Source organism: Equus asinus, chromosome 20 (genome assembly GCF_041296235.1).
Source record: "Equus asinus isolate D_3611 breed Donkey chromosome 20, EquAss-T2T_v2, whole genome shotgun sequence".
Classification (NCBI taxonomy): Eukaryota; Metazoa; Chordata; class Mammalia; order Perissodactyla; family Equidae; genus Equus; species Equus asinus.
The window spans coordinates 88,067,227-88,089,492 of record NC_091809.1 but is presented as its reverse complement, the minus strand read 5'-3'; the positions used below and the strand labels follow the sequence as shown (position 1 = coordinate 88,089,492).

The window sequence follows — 22,266 nt, the reverse complement described above, 5'->3', positions numbered from 1 at the left end:
AGAAGATGTAGAGAGCAGTCACTTCTCTTAGTGCTGGAATAAAACAATCAATTAAGGAATAATCTGAGACAGAGGTCTTTTTCTTGGGACTGACGTCTAAACCACTTGAGAGGCAGCATGCCAAAGATTTGATGGAAGGCTGAACAATTTTTGAAGCTGCAAAACGCCCAAAGGGAGTTGCATGAGAAGTCATCCACTGGGAGGTGCCATGTCAGCAGCATTTATTGAGAATCTGCTCCCTGGGATGTCAGGGGAAGCCACCCATGTGAAGGAACTTCACCTCAGATCTATGAAACTGCCTGAGGATGTGACAGGAGAAGTGAGTCATGGGGAAATTCCAAAGGAACAGCTCTTTACTACACAGGCACCCGAGAGGATGTCAGAAGGAGCCATTCACAGAGGTGCCTCACTGGCAGCATTCTGCTGCAAAGCCACGTGTGCTGCTAGAACCTGGCACTGCAGAAGCTGAGCACGTTGCCATGGTCTGGTGCCGGAGAGACAGAGATTATTGCAGGATCCTAGATCACACCAGAACTGGGAAGACAATCCTTTTCCTCCTCCAGTGCCTCTCTAGCACACCCTACTGACAAAGCTTAACATTGTGCCAACTGGAAAAGGAGAACTTTTAACAGGGTCTGCCTCTATCACAATAGAATAGGCAATTGAGTGCATTTGGATTTGAGAGGCAATCCAACGACAACTGACACACCTGGCATACAGTAGGTGGTTGTGCCAAAGACCATAAGGTAATAAGCAAGATAAACCCAATTAGAACTGGCAAATGAAAAATCAGTATTTAAAGGTTTATGGAATCAACGAAAGAAGTAGAGCAGGCTTGACCACTGTGTGGACTAACAATTTTTCCTCTGCATAAGTTTGATATATTTTTCAACTTGTTCAGATGCTGGACCAACAGGAGGGGTGTCTATTTTGTACTCTCATATCCAAACAGAAAGATTGTTTAGATTACTACTACCTTTCTGTCTTGATGATGATGATGATGCTGATTTTGAAATTCAAGCACAGAGTTGAGTTCATTATACTCTTTACTTTGTAGCAGATTTTCAATACCACTCCGAAAATGTTTTATTTTATATTTTCCCCTCTATCCTTCATTTTAACATTATCCCTTTTTATGTACTTAAAAACTGTTCACGTACTCTTGTAAAGTACATGATGATTTTATGCATTTTAATTTACACAAATTGTATTTTCCTATAAAATCTCATTTTTGTTTCCTTTTCTCACTCAATATATTACATGGAAACCCCTGATTGTTTCTCACAGCTGCGAAAACAATATCCATTTATTACATTTCACTTAGCCATTCCTTTTGTGACGAACAGTGAAATTGCCTCCCATTTTCACCAATGTGAACATCAATAAAATGAACATCTTTCCATGCACTCTTTTATAGGAATATTTATAGGGAACCCAAATAGCCTGGGTTGTGTAAACATGGATGGCATTGCTTGGTCATAAAATTTACTAATACTTAATTCACAAATATTGGCATACAGCTTTCAAGAATTGTGTATATAGTTTATATTCCTATTAGCATTTCTTATTCAACACTTAATTTTATTCAACTTTCTAATGTTTTGTTATTATCAGTACAAAGTGACATCACATCTTTTTAAAGTTAGAATTTATCTAATTACTACTTTATTTAAAGATTATTTAATTCACTTCTAGGCAATTCAGTCTTCTCTGTGTGTGAATTACCTACATATATATTTTTTGAAGTTTCAATTGTTGTTCTATCTTTTGATAAATTTCAAGATTACTTTTTAATTGATTTTAAATGTGAAAAGCTTTTGTAGATTGCCATCTCTAGAATAACTCTGTGGTATCTTTCAATTCAAGCATCTCACCTACTAAGCTGAGATGCTTAATTACTCTCTCATTCTTTGTACCTGGAGAACTGGTTTAAGATTTCTTTCTCTGATATTTAAACACAAAGGTTTTCCCCTCTACGTTTTGTTGTCAATGTACTTTAACTTTTAGGTTTGTACTCTACTTGAAATTATGTTTTGCATATGAAGGGTGATAGGAATACAGCTTTGTTTTTCTTCAAGTAGGGGATGGTTTTTCCAAATGTCATCTACTAATCAATCTAATCTTTTGCTTCCTGATGTCACCCTTGTCACTACTCAGGGTCCTACAGATAATGTGGCTCTATTCTGAACTTGTTCTATGTTCCATTGCTCTGTTTGTTGACTCTTCCACCAGTATCGTAATTTTTGCTAATATTTCATTATTTTTTAATAATAATTCTGCAGGATGTCTAAACAGCTAATGCGCTCTCTCTAAATTATTCTTTCATGGAAATTAAGAATGGATCTGTATTCTAAACGACAATTTCTTTGAACAATTTAGCTGGTGATCTGAGTGCAATATCCTTGAATTTAGAGACACGTTTGGGGAGAATAGAAACCTTTACTATATTGAGTAGTACTGTCAATGAAGACAGCATGTATTTCCATTTATCTAGATTTTCCTTTATGTCATTTTGGAAGTTTTTGACCATTTTTGTAAAATATATCACACAAATAAAACACAAGAAAAGGTGCCTCTCAATGGTTACAGTTGCATCATTGATTTCTCAGACACAAACATTTGTTTATTATTTTACCCATTCCCAAGATAATACAATGGACTTAGAACATTTTATCTCCATTTCTCCACTTTCTTATTTATCTTTTTCAAATATTGTAAATATTTTGTACAGTTTTAGGCACTAAATTTCATATTATTATTACTTCAAGCAGTGAAGAAACACTGATAATTACATATTGCATTCATTCATTTTCATTTGACAAGAAAAATATTTTAAAAGTTCTCTATGTTAAAAATAAAATCCCGTGAGTAAAAGATAGAGGAAAATGGCAAAGAAAGTACATTTATAAGATGTGTGACAGAGAAATGGTTAAAATTCCAAAAAGCAAATTTCTCGTTCAATGCAAAAAGAAATAAAAATAAACAGAAAACCTTTTAAAAAGGCATGCAAGTATAGTAAATCAGAAATAGCAATTGCTAGTAAACTGTGGACGTTTTTAACTTGGTCAGTTATTTTGAAGTGTATTTTTAAAGAGGATATGTTCTGGTGTACATTATCATCTCAGATGCATAATGCTCCATGTTGTCAGAGATGATGGTGGGCGGTCAGCCATTCTCATACATTGCTGCTAGGATCCTAGCAACAGTTAACATTTTTTGAGCACATGTAACACATGATGCTAACCTTTTTACCAAGCAATTTCAGTTCTAGGAATTTATCCTATGAAAAAAATATAGAAATATGTGTACGTCTGCATTATTTAAAATTAGTGAGCTACTTAAAATAATCTGAAAGTCAATAAGGACTGTAAAACAAATATAACACAACTTTTACGGAAATTTGTAAAACTATTAAAAATAACATTCTTGAAGCATATGTTACTTGTGGACATCATGTTCACAATAAAGTGAAAAATAGGTTAGAAAAGCATATATATATATTAAATGAGTGTATATATGTGTGCACATGTTATCCATACATATGCATACACTTATGCATGTATATAAGATACATACACATATGACACAGTCACTTTTAAAGCTAATATTCATTGCATTAAGATATTAGAAAAAAGACATAAGTACATTATTGATAGTCATGATATCTTGAAAAGCAGGTATTAGTAAGTTTTGCTACGCAAAGCAGAGGAAATTAAAAATCTTAAATCATAGTAGCTTGCAAAGTACAGGTTTATTTGTAGCTTACATTGATACCTGTAGCCACAAGTTGGTTAAGACTCTGTTCTATCTGTCTTGTCAGTTCTTGACCCAGACTGGAGGATTGATTCCTATTTGAGATATGCCTTTCTTATGGCAGAGGGAAAAGAAAAAGAGAGCTGGCAGAAACACACAGTGGCTCTTATAGCTTATGCCAGAATGTTGCATATGTCACATGGAATCATACTTCTCTGGCTAAAGAAAGTCACATAGCTAAACCAGGTCAATGAGGAGTGGATGTACAGTTTTCACATGGGAAACATTCTAATACAGGAGGCAATAAAAGCAGCAAAGAAAAATGAAAAGTTTCAAACAGCAGCAAAGTCTACCGTGATAGGATTGCAAGTGTTTTGTCTACTTATAATAATTTCCACATTTTCCTAATCGCATATAACCAACAAGTATTAACTTATGACAAAAATGAATGATGCATCCAATTTTAATATTGTTTATTTTTTTCTCTTTTTAGCATAAAACAGGATTTTGAAATGATCTATACATGAGACAATACGTACCAGAATGTAGGCTTTGCAGTACGATGAAGAGGAGCAGCATAACCACAGAACACAGGGGACAGCTCATCGGGAGCTGGTCATGAAACAGTAACAAGGAGCAAGGACGTGAAAGAAATAGAGCACTGGCAGATTTTTTGCTTGAGGATGGCAGTCACTTATAGGACAAGGAAGTGAAAAAAAATGGAATGTGTGTGACGGAAAAAGTATGAGATCACCTTTGCATGTGATGAATCTGAGAAGCCTGCAGGATGCTTGTGCTCAGAAGAAAGAATGTGGGAGTCATCAGCATATATGTATGTGATAGCTGAAAGCATGGAGATAGGACTGTTCAGAAAGATAAAAATAAGACCATAGACTAAGCTTTCTCTAAGAATCACATTAAAGGAAAGATTGTCGGTAATAGATACCTGATAAAATGAGAAGATAAAATAGTAGGACATAACTTCGGAATAGAAAAAAAAAAGGAGGTGAAAGTAAACTCTTTTCTGATTAAAAATAGCATTTAATGACTTTAAAAAACACTGCAATATAATTGGCATGCTATCCAAGTGTTATAGTCTGGTGCCTGCATGAGTTGGAGCAGGGAAGATTAGAAGTTCATGGGTTTCACAGCAGTCTTTTTTCACATGCCGGCTGCATTATCTTTTCTTTCAACAATAATCATTCAAGATTTTCTTTATTCTCTGTTTTCACAAGATATCTACAAGACTACCTCACCACTTTTCCATGATATCCATCAGTAAAATGACTGGTAAAAGCCAAGCCTCTATTTTGCTCTACTGTTTAATTTTATTTCTTCCCATGGCCAAAGCTCCCTTACATCTGACTTAATGCTGAGACTACTGCTGGCGTGTTGCCTGCTTTGCCCACTTTGTTAAATTTATTATACACATGTGTATGTATATTTCTACTATCTTACAATCCTCCTGGTTATGTAAAAAAAACCATATTTTTAAATGTTGAAGTTCTCTGGGTTTCCTCCTAGTATTAAAGCTCAATGCATAATCTACACTTTAAAAATGATATCTATAATTAATGCTATCATTCTGAGAATTTTGATGTGGTTCCATGGAATCAAAGGGAGGTGAACATTCGAGTAAGGCAATAGTAGTCTACAAGAGTCAGATGCAGCAGAGAGGACAAGTAAGATACAAGAATTAGTCCAGAATGTGTACATTAACTTCAACAGTTACAAATTTATTTGCGGCCATAATGAGAGCAGTTTCAGTAGTTAGGATGGAATCTGGAGTTACAATGCAATATGTCAGTCAATCAAGGGGCCTGGCTCCATGGCCGAGTGGTTAAGTTCGCGCGCACTGCTTTGCGGCCCAGGGTTTCGCTGGTTCGAATCCTGGGCGTGGACATGGCACCGCTCGTCAGGCCATGCTGAGGCGGTGTCCCACATGCCCCAGCTGGGGGAACCCACAACTAAAAATACACAGCTATGTACCAGGGGGCTTTGGGGAGAAAAAGGAAAAGTAAAATCTTTAAAATAAAAAGAAAAAGTAAATCAAAATTGCTGAAGTAGAGACAAATGAGAAATGAGAAATGGTATGTACTCTTGAGGAAGTTGGAGCAAATGTGTTCTATCTCCCAAGCTTTAAAATATAGCTTCAGACTTACATGGAGAACTAGGGGGAAGATCTAAATGTGGCAGTCTCACTAAGGGAGTTTTGTGGATGATAGCTTCCTTAGTTGAGGATCATGGTATGCGCAGCGACTCTAGCCAGGCATGGCCGGCCAATTCAACATTTCATCAGTTCTGCTGGAAAGGAGACAGCCAGCATACCCACAACCTATCGAAGCCTAATCAATTGCTCAAGAAATGACAATGGAAAAGTATTATAAGCTTGGATCAAATTGAAGTGGCTCTAGTGGGAACCCTGAGGGAAGAAATGACTCTAAATATGAAACCAATAATTAAACTCTATACGCTACTTAGCATGTGGCATACGACCTAGAAATATCCCTTGCTGTCTTGGCTTAGACAGCTGAATTGTCTAAGAGGATTGGGATAGGGAACAGTTGAAGGTACAAGAAAAACATGTCCTTGCTAACAGGTTAAAGTCACCTTTATAAAATGTGGGCTCAGACAATTCCTGCTTAGTCTATCTATATACACACCTGTACCCATTTATTTTGAATGCTAAGATGAGCCCATATTTTTTGCTTTCAGGTGGAACAGAAGATTTTCAGAGTCTGCCTATTAATTTACACAACTGAAGATTCTTACTAATCAGGGAGATTGGGTGAACAAACCCTAATGCTACAGGTGGGCTCATTACTATTACTCACCCTTCCTGGGTTGAATTGTCATTAATAATAGGCACCAACTTGTTAAGAGGTAGGAGACATCACCCAAAAGATGTACCCATAGATTTCAGTGTAGATAACCACTACAAAGTTGTTACTTTCCGTTCCCTCTGGAAATTGCTTCCTCTTGATCCTTGGGCTCATTTAGTTGGAAACATGTAACCCTCACCAAATTGAAACCTGAGGTTGCATTCAGCACATTGTGATTAAAAAGTCCACATAACTTGCAGACTGTAGAGAATGCAACCAAGTAAATATCATACCAAGAAGTAAACATTATATAAAGTAAATATACCATATCATACTGTTGAGAATACAACCAAGTAAATATATCTTATCAGAAATAAATGATGAGAATATTATAGAGATTGTTACTGCACTACAGATCATGATTCTGGGAGCAAGTTCCAGCGAAAAGACATGCAAATGCCTTAGGGCCAGAAATTTAAGTCTTCCTGAATAATATAGATTTTTTTTTAAAGTATTCAGTAATTCTACACTGAATGGCTGACTTTCTCTATCAGCAGTGCCAGACTTCAAGCTAATGATATGAGAATAATAACTATTGCTGCTCTATTCTGGTGAATAGTCAGAAGAATTTGCTTATTCACAAAGCTAGAGTACCAAGGAAAAAAAAAATAAGTAAATTAATTAATATGCAAATAATCTTCATCTAAATACAGAATGGAGATGGATACAAGATGTCCTTCCGTATACATAAATGGGAATCCTTCAAACCTCCCTGATCAGAAGGAAGTTAAAAGTGTGCCTTGGTGAAACTTCATTCATCCTCTGAATGAGCTCTTGCCTTTGATATTGATCTGAGTGTTAAGGAGTTTTCACATAGAGTGCATGGAAGAGCAGAGGTCCTATAGGTCTAGATGAAATGAGGACTGGTATTAGCTGATAGATGAAGACATAGAGTAAAGTGGAAAGAAGAGTCATGCAAACAGTCTGAAAGAAAGTGGACTGCATGTGCCTGCATGAGCATCAATACAAAATTGTGGAGTGGGGCAGGCAGAATGTGGATAATCCAGGAGGTCCAAAGAAGGGCCTGAGAATGGAGGTGAAAGACTAACAGTATTAGGTGGTCCAGGTTCTATAACTTGATGATGATTCATTTAGCTGAGTATTCTTTGTAGGCAGGATTGTGCAAAATTATTTAAAATAAAGATGGTTTTATTACGGGAACAAACTATGTGCATAGAAACTTTTCTCTTGTATCACTAGATTTTGCCTCCTACCATCCAAATTCTCAAAGATTCTCTTCTGGTTTTTGCTTCTTTTAATCATTAGCAGCATAACAAATGTAATGTCAAGATTGGGAAACATTCAGAAAACATTGTTAATGACTGAATCAATAAGCATCACTTACTACTTATTTAGCTGAAGGTATAGTGTCTCCAAGTGATAAATGCCCAGCTTTGGCACAATGGCGTATTATTTGGCTGTTGTTCTACTCCTGCAGTAGCATTAGCTGGAGGTAGAGAAGGAGGAAACAGAGAGATAGAGTATAGCATGTGTCTATCATATGTAGCAATCATTATTCTTGTTGGAAAATCAAGTAGCGATTATGTTTCTCATGGAAAGGAGTCTTTTACTTTAATAGACATGAAAAAGTGCAGAACATTCGCAATTATTCACATTCATAAAGTGGATCAGAGCCAGAGTTGTTCCAAAATTACTTTTGCTTCTGAAACTTGTTTCATAAAGTTACTGATTTTTCTTCTAGGACTATTTTTAATTTTCTGATTGTTTGGTTCTGGTTGATATTAAAATGAATGCATTTACAATGTTCTTACAACTAAATGAAAAGGAGACTCTCTGACACTAGAACTGAACAAGATCTGAAATTTCATCACAAGTAATCCAGTTCAAAGGGAGTTGACTGACTGAGAAAACATTAGATTTCTGTCAATTTCAGAGAGAACATCTTGATAATGTCTCTGTGGATCTTGTGGGTCTTGATGTTATAAATGACTGGTTTCATCAGCTATGGAAAGAGGATATATACATTGCCCATGATGATATGAAAGAGCAGGGAGGAATGCCTTGCAAACCTGTGAACAATGGAAAGGCCTAGCATGGACATAAAATGCCACGACAGCCAGAATGTGAGACATACAAGTGTTGAGAGCTTTGAGTTGCTCCCCGAACAAGGCAATGGTCATTACAGACCTGTGAATCAAAATATACGAAAGCAATATGAAAAGGAAGTCTGAGCCCATAGCGAGCAACATGACCAACAAGGCATAGAGGCTGTTGAGCCATGTATCACAGCAGGAGAGTAGAATCATATTCTGGTATAGAGAGTAGGAGCGAGAAAAGATATTATCATGGCAGTAGGAGAAACCAAGGAGGTACAGGCCAGGAAGGATGGTGAAGGATACACTTGAACCCTCAAAACACTCCAATCTTCACTATACAGGAGGTGGTGAACACTGAGGGATATCTCAGAGGGTTGGTGATGGCCACAAAGCAATAAAAAAACATGGCTAAAAGCATGGCTGACTGCATGAAAGAAGAGGTATGGACAAAATGGAGCTGGAAGACACAGGCATATAAATGGATACTTACAAAATTAAGTAATAGCAGTCCAGTACTGTGGGCATGGTTGACACATAGAGATCCAAGTCAGCTCCTGCCAGCATGGCCAGAGAGTAGTACTTGGACTGTTGCAGGGGTGAGTCCATGCGGACAATGTGAATAATGGTGTCCAGCACAGGTGCCAGATACACCAAGAAAATAGGGATGGAGATCCAGCAGCAACCCCATTCAAATCCAGGAAAACCTGGAACTTGGAAAAGCTGACATTGAAACATGAAAGACAACACAGGATGCCAGGGACCACTAGACATAACAGAATTTAAAAAAATGACTTTCTCATTTTGAGTTTTAACAAAACTTTATGCCAGATGAGAATTCAAAGAGTGAGTTGACTCATTTAGCATCTTTTCCTAAATCCCAAAGATCTCAGCCTGGGATGATAATATTAGGCAATAGGGAAGTTGCAGGCTTATTTTTAATGGACGTGAACAACATCAAGGCAGCATTGCTAGCAGGATTCAGGTCTAGAAGAAATTTGCATTTCTATATGCATCCGGAATCAACAAGGTAGGAAAAAGTCTCTCATTTTTAAGTCAAGGATTTCAGGAGGTCAAATCAGAGGTGAAATATGATTGGTGATAGAAAGGGGTTTGAAAACAGCTCAGTTGAAATAAAGCAAAGAGACAAAGTCATTGATAACCCATATAAAAATGTGAGTCAGTTGGCTGATGCAAAGATCACCCAGTGTTTTCTTTTATACTGTGTTGTTGCTGAGTACTTCCAAGGACAGAAAATAAAAGCATAGAGGCATTGCTGCTGGAGTACTCAGTCTAAAACTCCTGCAGTACCTAGAAGCAGATTCTCCAATGGATTCTTGAGCCCTTCATAACATTTGAAGTTGTGAAATGACACTCACCCAAAGATCGTGTCTGTCTTCTTCAGATCTCGGGCTTTGGATTGACTTTCCCTTTTGTTGGGGCTGCCACAGAATCATGGATCCAGACATGTGTCAGCATGGAAGGAAGCAAAGAAGACATCAACTAAAGGGATTTGGAAGCCAAGGAGAATTCTGAAAAAACAAAAAGAAATTGAGGTTGGGAGAAAGGCAGAGATTGACAGGATTCTACCCAAAGGGTTCTCAAATAAAGAATGACATTCTTTTCTATGCCAAAGATAACTAGCAGAATTGCTAAAAGTTTCATCTGGCCTGCTGGTAAATTGGTACGACATTCTCTGCAGCCTCTCTGTCTTCTCTTTCTTCTATTTTTCTAATATCAGATCACCCATGACAAAATACACATTTGCACACCAAACTGTGAGTCTTTAACAGTTCTTGTGTGTTTATCATGAGAACAATTTGGTGACTTGCTATTCTTTACCTCTTTTTGGTTCAGTTTTATTCAGCAAGCATTTATACTATTCCTATCTATTAAATATAAAGAGTAAGTGTCTTAGGTGTTGAAAGTAAAAGATAATTATATTATTTTGCCCTCAGAAAATGTATAAGCAATTTAGTTCAAGAAGCTTCCTGTTCTTTAAAGATTTTCACTTACTTCTATCATTCTCTTTCTCAGATTCATGTGGCAATAAAATATTTCCACGTAAATTTATGATGCACCCTTTTGTCTCCTCTGCTAACCTGAATCATTAATATTCACTTCTAGTCCTCATAGTAACTCAAGCTCTACCTCTGAAATGAAATCAGAGGGCACAAAGAAGATTAGGAAATATCACAAATAAATTCAAGAAGGAATTATTACAAGGGGAAAATGGAGATGAAGGTGATTTTGCTTTGTTGGCAAGGGAGTGAAATGGCTAAGAGGGCTGACCTTCTCCGTCTCTCATGAGCCCTGAGCTGGGGAGGTGCCGGCGCAACATGTGGGACACAGGGGCAAGTGGGAGAACTCAGGTCTTGGGTGGTGCTGCTCCTCTCTCCTCTGTTCCCCAGCTGCCTTCTCATTCTGGATGGTAGAATAAGGTTTAAACTTCACCAAAATATCAGACTTTGCACCTAAACCAAGGTTAGACAGTCTTGACTCCATGAAGAAAAGGGAGGCAATAAAAAGTAAAAAAAGATACTTGAAAAGAAAAAAGAAGTTAGGAAAGAAGAGAGCAGAACAATTCTGAAGGTATTCTGGACATTGATTTATTATTTATCTACCGGACATGGACTAAAATAATAGAAGATTTAGAATAGGCAATTTTACCCTTCCTCTCATCTTACATATGAGATCCAACCATGAAAAAAGAAAGATCTGATTTTCTGCAAGGAAGAGATTTCCTACCTTGCTGTGATGATCTGCAACCTCCTCCAAAGTTTAATCGTGTATTTCTGGAATGCAAGTCCCCTTAGATGCCCTGGTATTTCTCTCATTTTATTCCTACTGGGGCCAATTTACCTTTCACACTTATCCTCTTGATACAATTCCCAGTCCAATATGGTCACAAATGTGTGCACTTGTTGTTGGTGTTCCAGGATGTAGCCATGAACAGTTTAAATTTGCTGGAACTCAGTTTCTTAAATGGGAAGATAATTTCCAGAAATTCATATATGTGTGTATGTGTGTGTGTGTGTATGTATGCAAAAATGTACAAGAATCTTCATAGCAGGATTATTCATTACAGTCAAAAGCTAAAAAGGATCTAAATGCTCATCAACAGTAGAATCAATAAATTTATTTTGGTATATACATAAAATGGAATACTATCCAGTAATTAAAAAGAATCAAGTACAGTTATATCAACAACCTGAATGCAATTCACAAAGATTATGTTTCATAAATAAGTCAGACATAAAAAGCATGGTAACATTCAATTCATACAAATTTTAAAAAGTGGAAAATGAATCAGTCATGATAGATAAAATGAGACAAATCAGAATAGTGGTTAACTTTGGGGAGGATGAGGCTAATGACTAAGAAGGAGCTCATGGGGGTCTTTGAGGATACTTTTAATTTTATATTTCCTGGTCTGAGTTGTTGCTACAGGGCTATGTTATTTTTGCAATTGTTAATTGAGCTGTACACTTATGCTTTGTGTACATTTCTATATGAATATTGTACTCAAAGTATTTAAAAACAAAGTCAAAAATAATAAACAACGGGAAAAGCCAAATTATTTCTTTGGATTTCAAAGAATTCTGACAAACTGAGGTATTAACACATTCTTAAATGGCTTTAATCAAATACATTTGAAATCTCACCACCATATCAGCTTTTGCACCTAAATCTAGGCAGACAGGCTTAACTCCATGAAAAAGAGGAAGGGAATAAAAAAGCAACAAAAATGCATTCAAAGGAAAAGGCAGAGCCTAGAAGTACAACATAAAGAGAAGGTGGCTCCTTGATATATGCTGCGATTTCTAAGGAGTTGCTATGCCATAGTTTTCACACATGGTCTTGGGAAAGGTAAATAAGGTGGTTAGATCACACAGGTAAAAAGTGGCAGAATAGAGATTCTTCTAATTCCAAAAGCAGTGCTGTCCTCACTACACAATACTATGTCCCCTAAGAACAACTCCATTGATGGGGAATTCTTTGCTGTGTGTCAGGGATAAATTAGCAGGCATTCCATGACATGGAAGAAATGCTAAAATAGCATACTTGTCATCTCCGCTTACATGTCCAATGGACATCTCAAGCTAGATATTTTGAAAACCATCATTTCCCACATATTTGATTTTCTTCCTGTATATTCACAAAATTGATGAATGGTTCACTCGGTTATTCAAGCTCAAACTCCATTTGTCAAGGTGACAATACTTTCTCCTCCATCCTCCATATCTGTTTACTCACTAATTTTGTCATTGTAATGATTATCATAAAAAATGATAGATATTGATTAGCAGACAGTGAGCTGCTTTTCATATATTATTTTCATCCAACTTTACTAGGAAATAAGCTAATTGTTAAATAGGCTTAAGTGTTTTTTCTTGAAGTTATATGCCTAATAAATGTCAAAGCCTATATTTAAACCCAGTTTTCACTGACTCCAAAGATCATTCACTTAGCTATAATTACCACACTCCTTCATGGCCGTTCTTCCTCTTAAATATTCCCAAACTCATATCTTGTCTCTATCCTTCTCTACTCCAAATTTCTAACTGTGATCATTTCTTTCCCGGAATATTACAACAGGTTCTAACCAATTCTCTTCACTTTCCTACTGTTGACTTGCAATTTGGGTTGACAAGTCCTGTCATGAGCCAGCTTGAGTTCTAATCTCAAGTCCATAACTTAACAACTCTGCTTTTGGGGCAAATTACTTAATCTCTCTCTGTTTCAACTTCCCAACCAATAAATTAAGTATAAAAGCATATATTTTATTAATTTCATCTGAGTTAATTAAGGTAAAGTGTTTAGAAAAATGACTGAAGTAAAATAAGTTCCCAATAAATGTTAGCTCTTGATGATGATCATCACAGTGATATTAACAATAAAAAATACTGTAACAATCAATTTTCTCTTCCTGAGGCCACAGTGGACTTCCTAAAAGACAAGTCTGATTGCATCCCTCTTTTGTGTGGTGTAATAGCTGCAAATTCCTCCAGGTTCATCCTTCCTCTCTCTTTTCTTCTCCCTGAAATGTATACATGCACACCCCCCCCCCCCCCCCCGCACACACACACATATCAGACGTGTTCCTTTACTCTTAGACATTTACACACACTGTCATCTCTTCCTGGATCACCGCGGTCACTATTTTCACCCATATATCCTGCTTTTCTGGTGTTAGATGTTACTTCCTACAATACAGTTTTTCAGTCCCTTCTCTCCCTTTGAAACTCTTCAGCTGTGGCCTTCATTTGTGTTTCCATAGCACATAGATATGCATTAAAATTGGAACAACAAATATCACACCAGACTGTATTACTCACTAATCTCCAAGCTTTGTGATTCTGGGCACTGTCTATTTATTTATTTATTTTTTTACTATAACCCTTACCATAGAGCCTGGACATTCATGCCCATACACAGTGTATTTTTAAAAACAAAACAAAAGAATTAAAAAAAAGGAAGAAAAGCTGATAAAGTGACTATGTGGGATTGAATGAACAAACCATCTGTATGACACTGGTAGCTTTCCTGGATATTTTGTCCCATTCTCGAACAACGAATCCTTCCAAATAGTTACCACTTCCAGTCTGAGAGACATGCCTGGCTCCTACCTGACTTGTAAGGCCATGAAACCTGGGACTCTCATTTCCAAAAATGCCTGGCTCTAGTGTGTCAAGATAATAAGGCTTTCTCACCTCTGGGGATTCTAGAAATCTGAATATCTAGGAACTCTAGAAATCTAAAATGATAAAATTTGACATCTGCTACAATTTCACAATATGACTATGGTCAATAGACACTAAAATTTTGATTACATGAATAAGAAATGATCTATTCTCATACAATTCAAAAATCCATTGTCAAAGGCCACAATAAAGGCAGCCTCCCAGCCCTTACCTATCAGAATAGACCAATCTTGGACAGGAAAGGCAAAGGGGCCTTGTTAGTCACACATGGCCTCATGTAAGCTCTAGGGAAGTCTACCCATTTCTACTCCACCATCTTTTCTTCCCAGTAACAATACATCCTAGCAATAACATCATGAAGAAGTGCTTTGAGTAACTCCCTTCACTAGGATGGTATGGCTACATTCCCAGTCCTCCCTTATCTGGTTTAGATTAGAGTTTCACGGGGTGGGTTGATTTTTGCTCCTCAGCAAACTGACCATTCTAAGATCATGGTCAGCATTACTCTCTGCACAAGGAATTGTAGCCAAAATTCCCATCTCTGTGACAGCAGTGGGCTAGCAGGCAAGTCACGTTCTCCAGAGATGCCCTGGAGGCCATTTCATCACTCCCTGTCCTTGGGGATTTCGGTTCCCACTGATTGTGGAGGAGACTTGGGCAGTCATTTGGGGATCTCCCACTGCTGATCATCCTGGATGCCAGCGTCCCCAATCTCTTTCACTCCTGTGCTCTGGGGATATAATTACCTCTGTAATTACCAGTCATTTGGGCTTAGACTCCACTCAGCAAAGCACTGCACTCTCACTTGAGAATGAAGCAGCCAAACTTGAGGGACTAATTTACTGCACCTCATCTCCTCCTGTTGTAGAGGAATATGGAACTGGAAATAAATGCCAGTATATGAATTCAATATTTCAGTATTAACATTTCTATCAACCATGTAAAGATGATCACAGTAATGTGAATTTCCATGAATAAATTTTGATTCTGGATTAAATATAATTCCACGTAATGTCTGTAAGTTTTCTAGGTCTCTTTCAGAAAACCTTACTGATTTGATGTGACAATACTTTTTATTGCCAGCGAAGCCATCCTTCTCTATTATGCAAGGACCAGAGAAAAGTGACAAAGATGGTGATTCTATATGGCTTGAGTGAAGCCATAAAAATGCCTTGGATAACAATTGGGTCTGAGTCTAGAGGTCTAGGGTTTGGCACTCAATTTTGTAGAAAGTCACTATAAATTTCTTTATCATGAAAATGAGGGAAATCAATTAGATCATCTTGGCCTATTCTGCAATTTTCAGGGAACGATTTTGAATATCTGTGACAATTTAAGGATTTATACTAAAAAAATTAACTGCTCATTTTAACATGATTAAAGATAGATTTAATTTTCACTCCCTTTTCACTTTTCTGCTGTTTTCATCTTTCATTCAATGTTTGTCATTTTATTATGTCTGGTTTTAATTTAGGTTGTGTCACATTTTCTTAAATATAGGGAAAATATTAAAACAAAACACATAAATTCCCTTGAAAGACATCGTTTATGTCATAGTCCAATGAAATCATATAAATCCTGATGGAAATTTCTCAAATATCCTGATGGCCACAGTTAAACAGATGTACTGTGTAAAATGATTTTTATTATGCTTCTAAAGTGTAGATAATATTTTTTCAGTATTTCAATCATGATGAGAGTATTATTTATAGACATCTTATACAATATATAAGTAAATTATATAATAAAAGCTAGATAAAAAATACTATATAATAAAAAGAGCATTCACAAAATTAATAATATTAGCAACTCCTGTAAACTGGGATTTTAAGCCTACCCTGGGTTTGTGGTGAATAAATTGTCTCCACTGCTAGCATATTGAGAATCCTGAGCATTCAGTTCTTTGAGCTAGCCTTGTAGAAGGGTCTTATCTCTTCAGCCATGCCAACACACTTAGGGGCTTGGTCTCACTTATATTTATCCAGTTTTGAAACAAACCTGCTTTACGCATCCTTGAAGACAGTGAAAATTCAATGGACTGCTTCTGCCCCCTGCTGGTGTCCAGAAGGGACTGTGAGAGAAATTATCAAAGAGTGAGCACTTAATTTATTGTTCAAAGCAGGTTGTGCATGGGTGTCATTAAATAATTATGCTGAAGAACAAGCAAAAACCTGGACTGTCCTGGAAAACAGAGGTGTTTCTTATTCAAACTAATTAGAAAGTGACTGACTTTCAGACTCAACACTCTTCCTCTATGCCTTTAGGGTAAGCAAGGACTATTGTCATTACCTAATCTGAAAAAGGCAGCAAGTAATTACATAGGGAATCATTTTCAAAGGACAGAAAAAAAGACAGAGATGCCTGGACATGTAGGACAGTTTGGATTGGAGGGGATAAGAAAGTCTCCCCTGAAAGACTGATCCATTTAATTTGATCAGAGATATGCTTTCCAAATCAACATTGCAGACAAAGTACACAGAGGGAATGCCATAATCCTATCACTGCCCCACACTCAAGTTCACTGCAGCTTGTCCTCTCTTTTATTTTATGCCAGGCTTTGTTCTGGCTTCTAGCAATTCAGAAAGAAATATTATGCACAGATTTCGAGGTGGCACAACACGGCATGATGTTTTGGGAAATGATGGATCTCTTTTTTTAAATATAGGTGGAGCGTATGCTGCATCTGACATATATGACCACCTTCCTCTTTAAATCTTCATTAATTGGTCTCATCAACGCTGTCCTCTCTTCGTTCCCATCCTACCTCTCAAATTAGAACTTTAAAAAATCTCCAGTACTTATTCCTCTTCTATTTTCAAAAAGCTGATATTCTCGGTGGTAGCACCACTAACCTTTGGGGCTAGTCTGAAGAAGCCTGGCTGAGAGTATGTGCTTTTCATGCATGCCTACATTCACAGAATGTTTGAATCTTTTGTAATCAATCCCAGGGCCTAGTCTCTACATCTGAGTTAGGATGGGAATGATAGGAATCATATTTGGATTCTGAGTGCTACGTCCAAGGTCAGCAAGAATTCCTAGGGCAGCATCAGTTTTATATATCACATAAATCTTATGTATGATGACACAATATTGGCAGCATGTGGCAAGCAAGAATCAGATGTATATTTTAAGATATGAGTGTTTGGGCTTACAGTATTTTTTAAATGTATGTTCATTTTTCCTGTTTTTCTACCTCTCTAGTTGTATAGCTGTTAATTCTTAGGTTGATCAATTAATTCAACAATTATTTGATAAATGCCCACTGTATGATAAACCTCATTTTACATATCAATGAGTAAAAAAACAGACACAGCTCCTGATCTTCTAGAGCTTCCAGTATATCTAATGGATGATAAGCATTTAATAAGCGGTATAAATACAAAGCAGGGTATTGCAATGACAGTAACTTATTTGAGAGAAGGAGAGAAACGGTGGTAGGGCTACAAAAATCTCTCTGAGGAAGTAACATTGAACTGAAAACTGAATGATGAAAGGAGGTTTTGTGAAAATATTTGGAGTAGATAATTCTAAGCAGAGAGAAGATCAAGGACAAAGATCCTGAGATAGGATTTGTTTTGAGGAAGAAAAAGATGCCTAGAGACTAGAAAGTGAAAGCATCAGTGGTCTACAATGTAGAAGCAGAGGAAGATGGGCTTGGTCATATACAGAAGTAGATGGGCCATGGGGAGAAAGGACCATGATAAATAAATTATATTTTATTTTAAGAGCAGTGCTAATCCATCAGACTGTTTTCAGCAAGAGTTTATGGGATCTAGCAGATGTCTGTAGAAAAGCCATCTAGTTTCTCTGGGGATAATATATTTTAGGGGGTAATTGCAAAAACAATGAAACTAGCTAGTAAATTATTACAATAGCCAAGGAATACAGGATGATGTTACTTATCAAGATAGTGGCAGTATATAGGAGTATATGTGAAATTAGGCAGATTCCAGGTATGTTTTAGGGTAGAAATTATAGAAATTGATGAAGGATTTGATGGGTAGGAGAGGGAAGGAAAGACAGGAATCAAGAATGACTCTTCAGAATTTTCTTAAGCAATTGTGTGATTGGTGGAGTCATTTTATAATATTAGGAGGAAATGGGGAGATCGTAGATTTCTGGGGAAAATGAAATATTATATTGTCATAGTTCTAATTTTTAGATTAAATACCCAGGTGGAGATATCAAGTAGGCAGTTTTATCCAAGAAGCTGAGCTCACAGGAGAGATGAGAACTTAGAGGTGCAAGTTTCAGTTTACGATAGTGAATAAAAATTGGCACTGTCTCTACTGTCAAGGAAATTGCAATTCAGTGTGTGACAGAGACATTAGTCCAATAAGAAGGCTAATGCTTATCAAATTATAAATTGAATAAGTTATATAAAGGTAAATGCATTCTACCAAAATAATAGATTTATGGGAAAAATTTTTCTTAGTTAAGGGGCTTCCTGAAAAGTGATGGTTGAGATGCAGAGGAAAAATACAAGATTGTTTCACAAAGGTTAGGAAGAGGTTGGGGAGAAGATAGGAAAGACCATCTTAGGCAGAGAGAACACAACAAAATAACAATGGATAGGCTCCTGGAAAAGGCCTGACAGGGAGAAAAGGGACATTCAGGAGGTCAGCCTGAGGAGCTGCCTAGTGAGGCTAGTATGACCACGATGAGGAATAGGTCACAAAAGGAAGCCAGAACCTGAACCTACTTTAACAGTTGGAGTAATTAAATCAAACCTGGAAGTCTGTATGGACTTTTAAATACCTGCCTACATTATAAGAGCCTTTAAATCATTTGTGATGGCTCCAAGGCCAAAACTCAAAGCAGGAAAACAATGTGAAGAAGCCAATCAATTCTGCTGCAATGAGGCTTTTTAAAATTCTAGACTTAGCTGTTCCATATTGGCCTTCCAATATTTAGTACAGCAGGTTCTAAGTAAGAGAAAACAATTTCTCATCCTTTCAATAAATGAATACTTCACCAATTGATTAAGTAAATAAGTGGGAGGAAAACACTAAGCTGATACCAGAGGCTGAGTGTCTTCAATCTAAGTTTCTATGTCACAAGGACACAAAAGAGTTGAACATCTCAAGGAGTAAATGCTCCTGCGGGAAATCATTCACCGAGGTCGCATGCATAAATAGTCCCCTTTGCCTATCCCAAGGAAGAAGAAGTACTCGTTGGCTATGTCATTTGGAATAGGAGAAAACAGGAACATCTCCACTAGATACTACTTGGAGCAAAAATAGACTTGAAGACAGCACAAAATGGAAAATTATGGGTATAAAGTGACTAGTTAAATGGATTTTGGATACTTAAAAGCCAAATGTTACTCTTCACTTTAAATGCTTAATGAATTGGAAGGAGGAAACCAATAATTAATTTGACAACCTCATCTCTCAATTTTATAGGTACACTATCTCACCAGCATCCCCGGGAAAATGACCCAGGCAACATATCCTTTTTGAAAATTAGCTTCCTACTTTAGTCTCATATGTTTACATGTGACTTCTAAGGATATCTCTGCACCTGCCAGTGGATGAATAATGGCTCTTAAATGACATCAGGAGAACACCATTCTCTTCCAGGCAGCAGATAATATACCTCTAAAGAACAGAGTTGCTTGGTTACATTTTGTAAGGTTAGTTAACTTTTAGCATAATTTTGTTTACTTAGAAATTTCATTGACTCATCTGAAATTGGAACATTTTCTTTGAAAAATACTTTCTTGTCGTCTAGAAGAAATATCTCATTTCCAGAATGATTGTTTCAGTAAGTCCTCGCACGAATTCCTCCTCTTTCCTTCTCACTGGATTTTCTGGTCTGGAGCAACAATATCCCTGGATCTCCATTCCCTTCTCCAGCATCTATGCCATGGTGCTGTTGGGTAATTGCATGGTGCTCCATGTGATCTGGACTGAGCCTAGCCTTCACCAGCCCATGTTCTACTTCCTGGCCATGCTGGCCCTCACCGACTTGTGCATGGGACTGTCCACAGTGCACACAGTGCTTGGGATTCTGTGGGGGTTCATTCGAGAGATCAGCTTGGATTCCTGCATCGTCCAGTCCTATTTCATCCATGGTCTTTCCTTTACGGAGTCCTCCGTCCTCCTTACTATGGCCTTTGACCGATATATTGCAATTTGCAATCCACTGCGTTATTCCTCCTTCCTGACTAATTCCAGGATTATCAAAATTGGGCTCACCATATTAGGTAGGAGTTTCTTCCTTATTACACCCCCCATCATCCGTCTGAGATTTTTCCATTATTGCCGTTCCCACAGCCTCTCTCACTCATTTTGCCTGCACCAGGACCTTCTCCGTCTAGCCTGCTCAGACATCCAATTCAATAGCTACTATGCCCTAATGCTGGTCATTTTCACACTATCGTTGGATGCTGTTCTTATCCTCTTCTCCTATGTCCTGATTCTTAAGTCAGTCCTGGCAATTGCTTCCCAAGAGGAGCGGCATAAGTCATTTCAGACCTGCATCTCCCACATTTGTGCTGTCCTTGTCTTCTACATTCCTATCATTAGCCTAACAATGGTCCACCGTTTTGGCAAGCATCTCTCCCCCATCATCCATGTCCTTATGGGCAACATCTACATCCTTTTCCCACCTTTGATGAACCCCATTATCTACAGTGTGAAGACCCAACAGATTCGTAGCAGAATGCTCAAACTCTTTTCTCTGAAAATATATTGAGATATGCAGGTCTTTTAAAAAGCAAAACAGCAACAACAATAATAAACAGAGAAAAACTAATACAAAAATAAATTCCGTTATAATTAGAGCTTTAGCCATGAGTCCACGATCCTTGATTTTAAAACATACTTTAAATGTAGTCAGAGAATCACTTACAAACAAGTCCCATCTTAACCTATGTCCTGGAAGTGAGTTTTTCTGGGGCTGGAGGTGGAAGATTCTATCAGAAACATCCCCTAAATTCTCCACCAGCTGTTGACTTGTGTAAAACAAAGCATATGTAGGTCATGCCAAACCTTCAGAAAGTTTTAAAATCCATGACCTAATGGAGGGAGGTCAGCCAAAGGAAGGAAGCTGAGTAAAGGAGCTGATGAGAATAAATTTCTTATGATTCCTGGTTTTACACAGAAAGGAACAGGTTTGGAAGCTCTGTACTTTTGATTGATGTTCTAGAAAGCTTCTATATTGTAACACTAACTTATAAAATAACCAAACCTATTCCTGAGAAGGAAAGGCAATTTCAGAGTCATCAACTCAGGTCCTGATATTTAGAATAGATAAACTTATCACTGGTGTTAAAAGCACCATCTGGCATTTCTCAGCCTTTTGAGAAACTAGCAGAAACTTTCCTCCATAGACTCCAGAAAGCAAACTCCTAAGGAATCAGAAAGCTGTTATCCGTGAATTAGGCAGTCTCTGGGGCTGTTGTCAATGTGGCGGCCTGAAGAGCCGGTGAGAAATAGTAACCTGTAGAAGTTGACCTGACTTCGTTATAAGGCCTGCAAGGCTACTATCCAGCCTGGGTAGGAAACATTACAAAAACAGCCACAGTGAGTTTAGGGAAACACACAATCTCTTCTTTTTGCTTTTGTTATAGGTAAACTGTCATGTCATTGTACACTGCTGCCTTAAATGACCTCACAACTAATAAGGAGAAAGCTAACGGGTGAGGTGACAGAACTAGAATGCAGAAAATCAGAAAGTCCAGGCTCAGTTGGTGTTCATTTTGGTCTCACGTCAAAAAGCTAAGGTCCAGAATGGGAGACATCAGGGATTCTTAGAAAGGAGGAAACATGTTTTAGTAAAAACAATCTGCTGATAATAAATTCACATGCAGATGCTCACTGTATAGTGTACCTCTTAATCTTCCTTGGTCTAACAAATTTTATTGTT

The 22,266-nt window shown here is 37.4% G+C and overlaps 1 protein-coding gene across 1 annotated transcript; it reads left to right on the top strand.

Annotated features, from left to right (window-relative positions):
- Positions 1–20,148: 20,148 nt before the first annotated feature.
- Positions 20,149–21,093, top strand: OR51V1 (olfactory receptor family 51 subfamily V member 1). The gene has a single exon (XM_014839581.3). The coding sequence runs from the start codon at positions 20,149–20,151 to the stop codon at positions 21,091–21,093; it is 945 nt and encodes a 314-aa protein (XP_014695067.2).
- Positions 21,094–22,266: the final 1,173 nt, after the last annotated feature.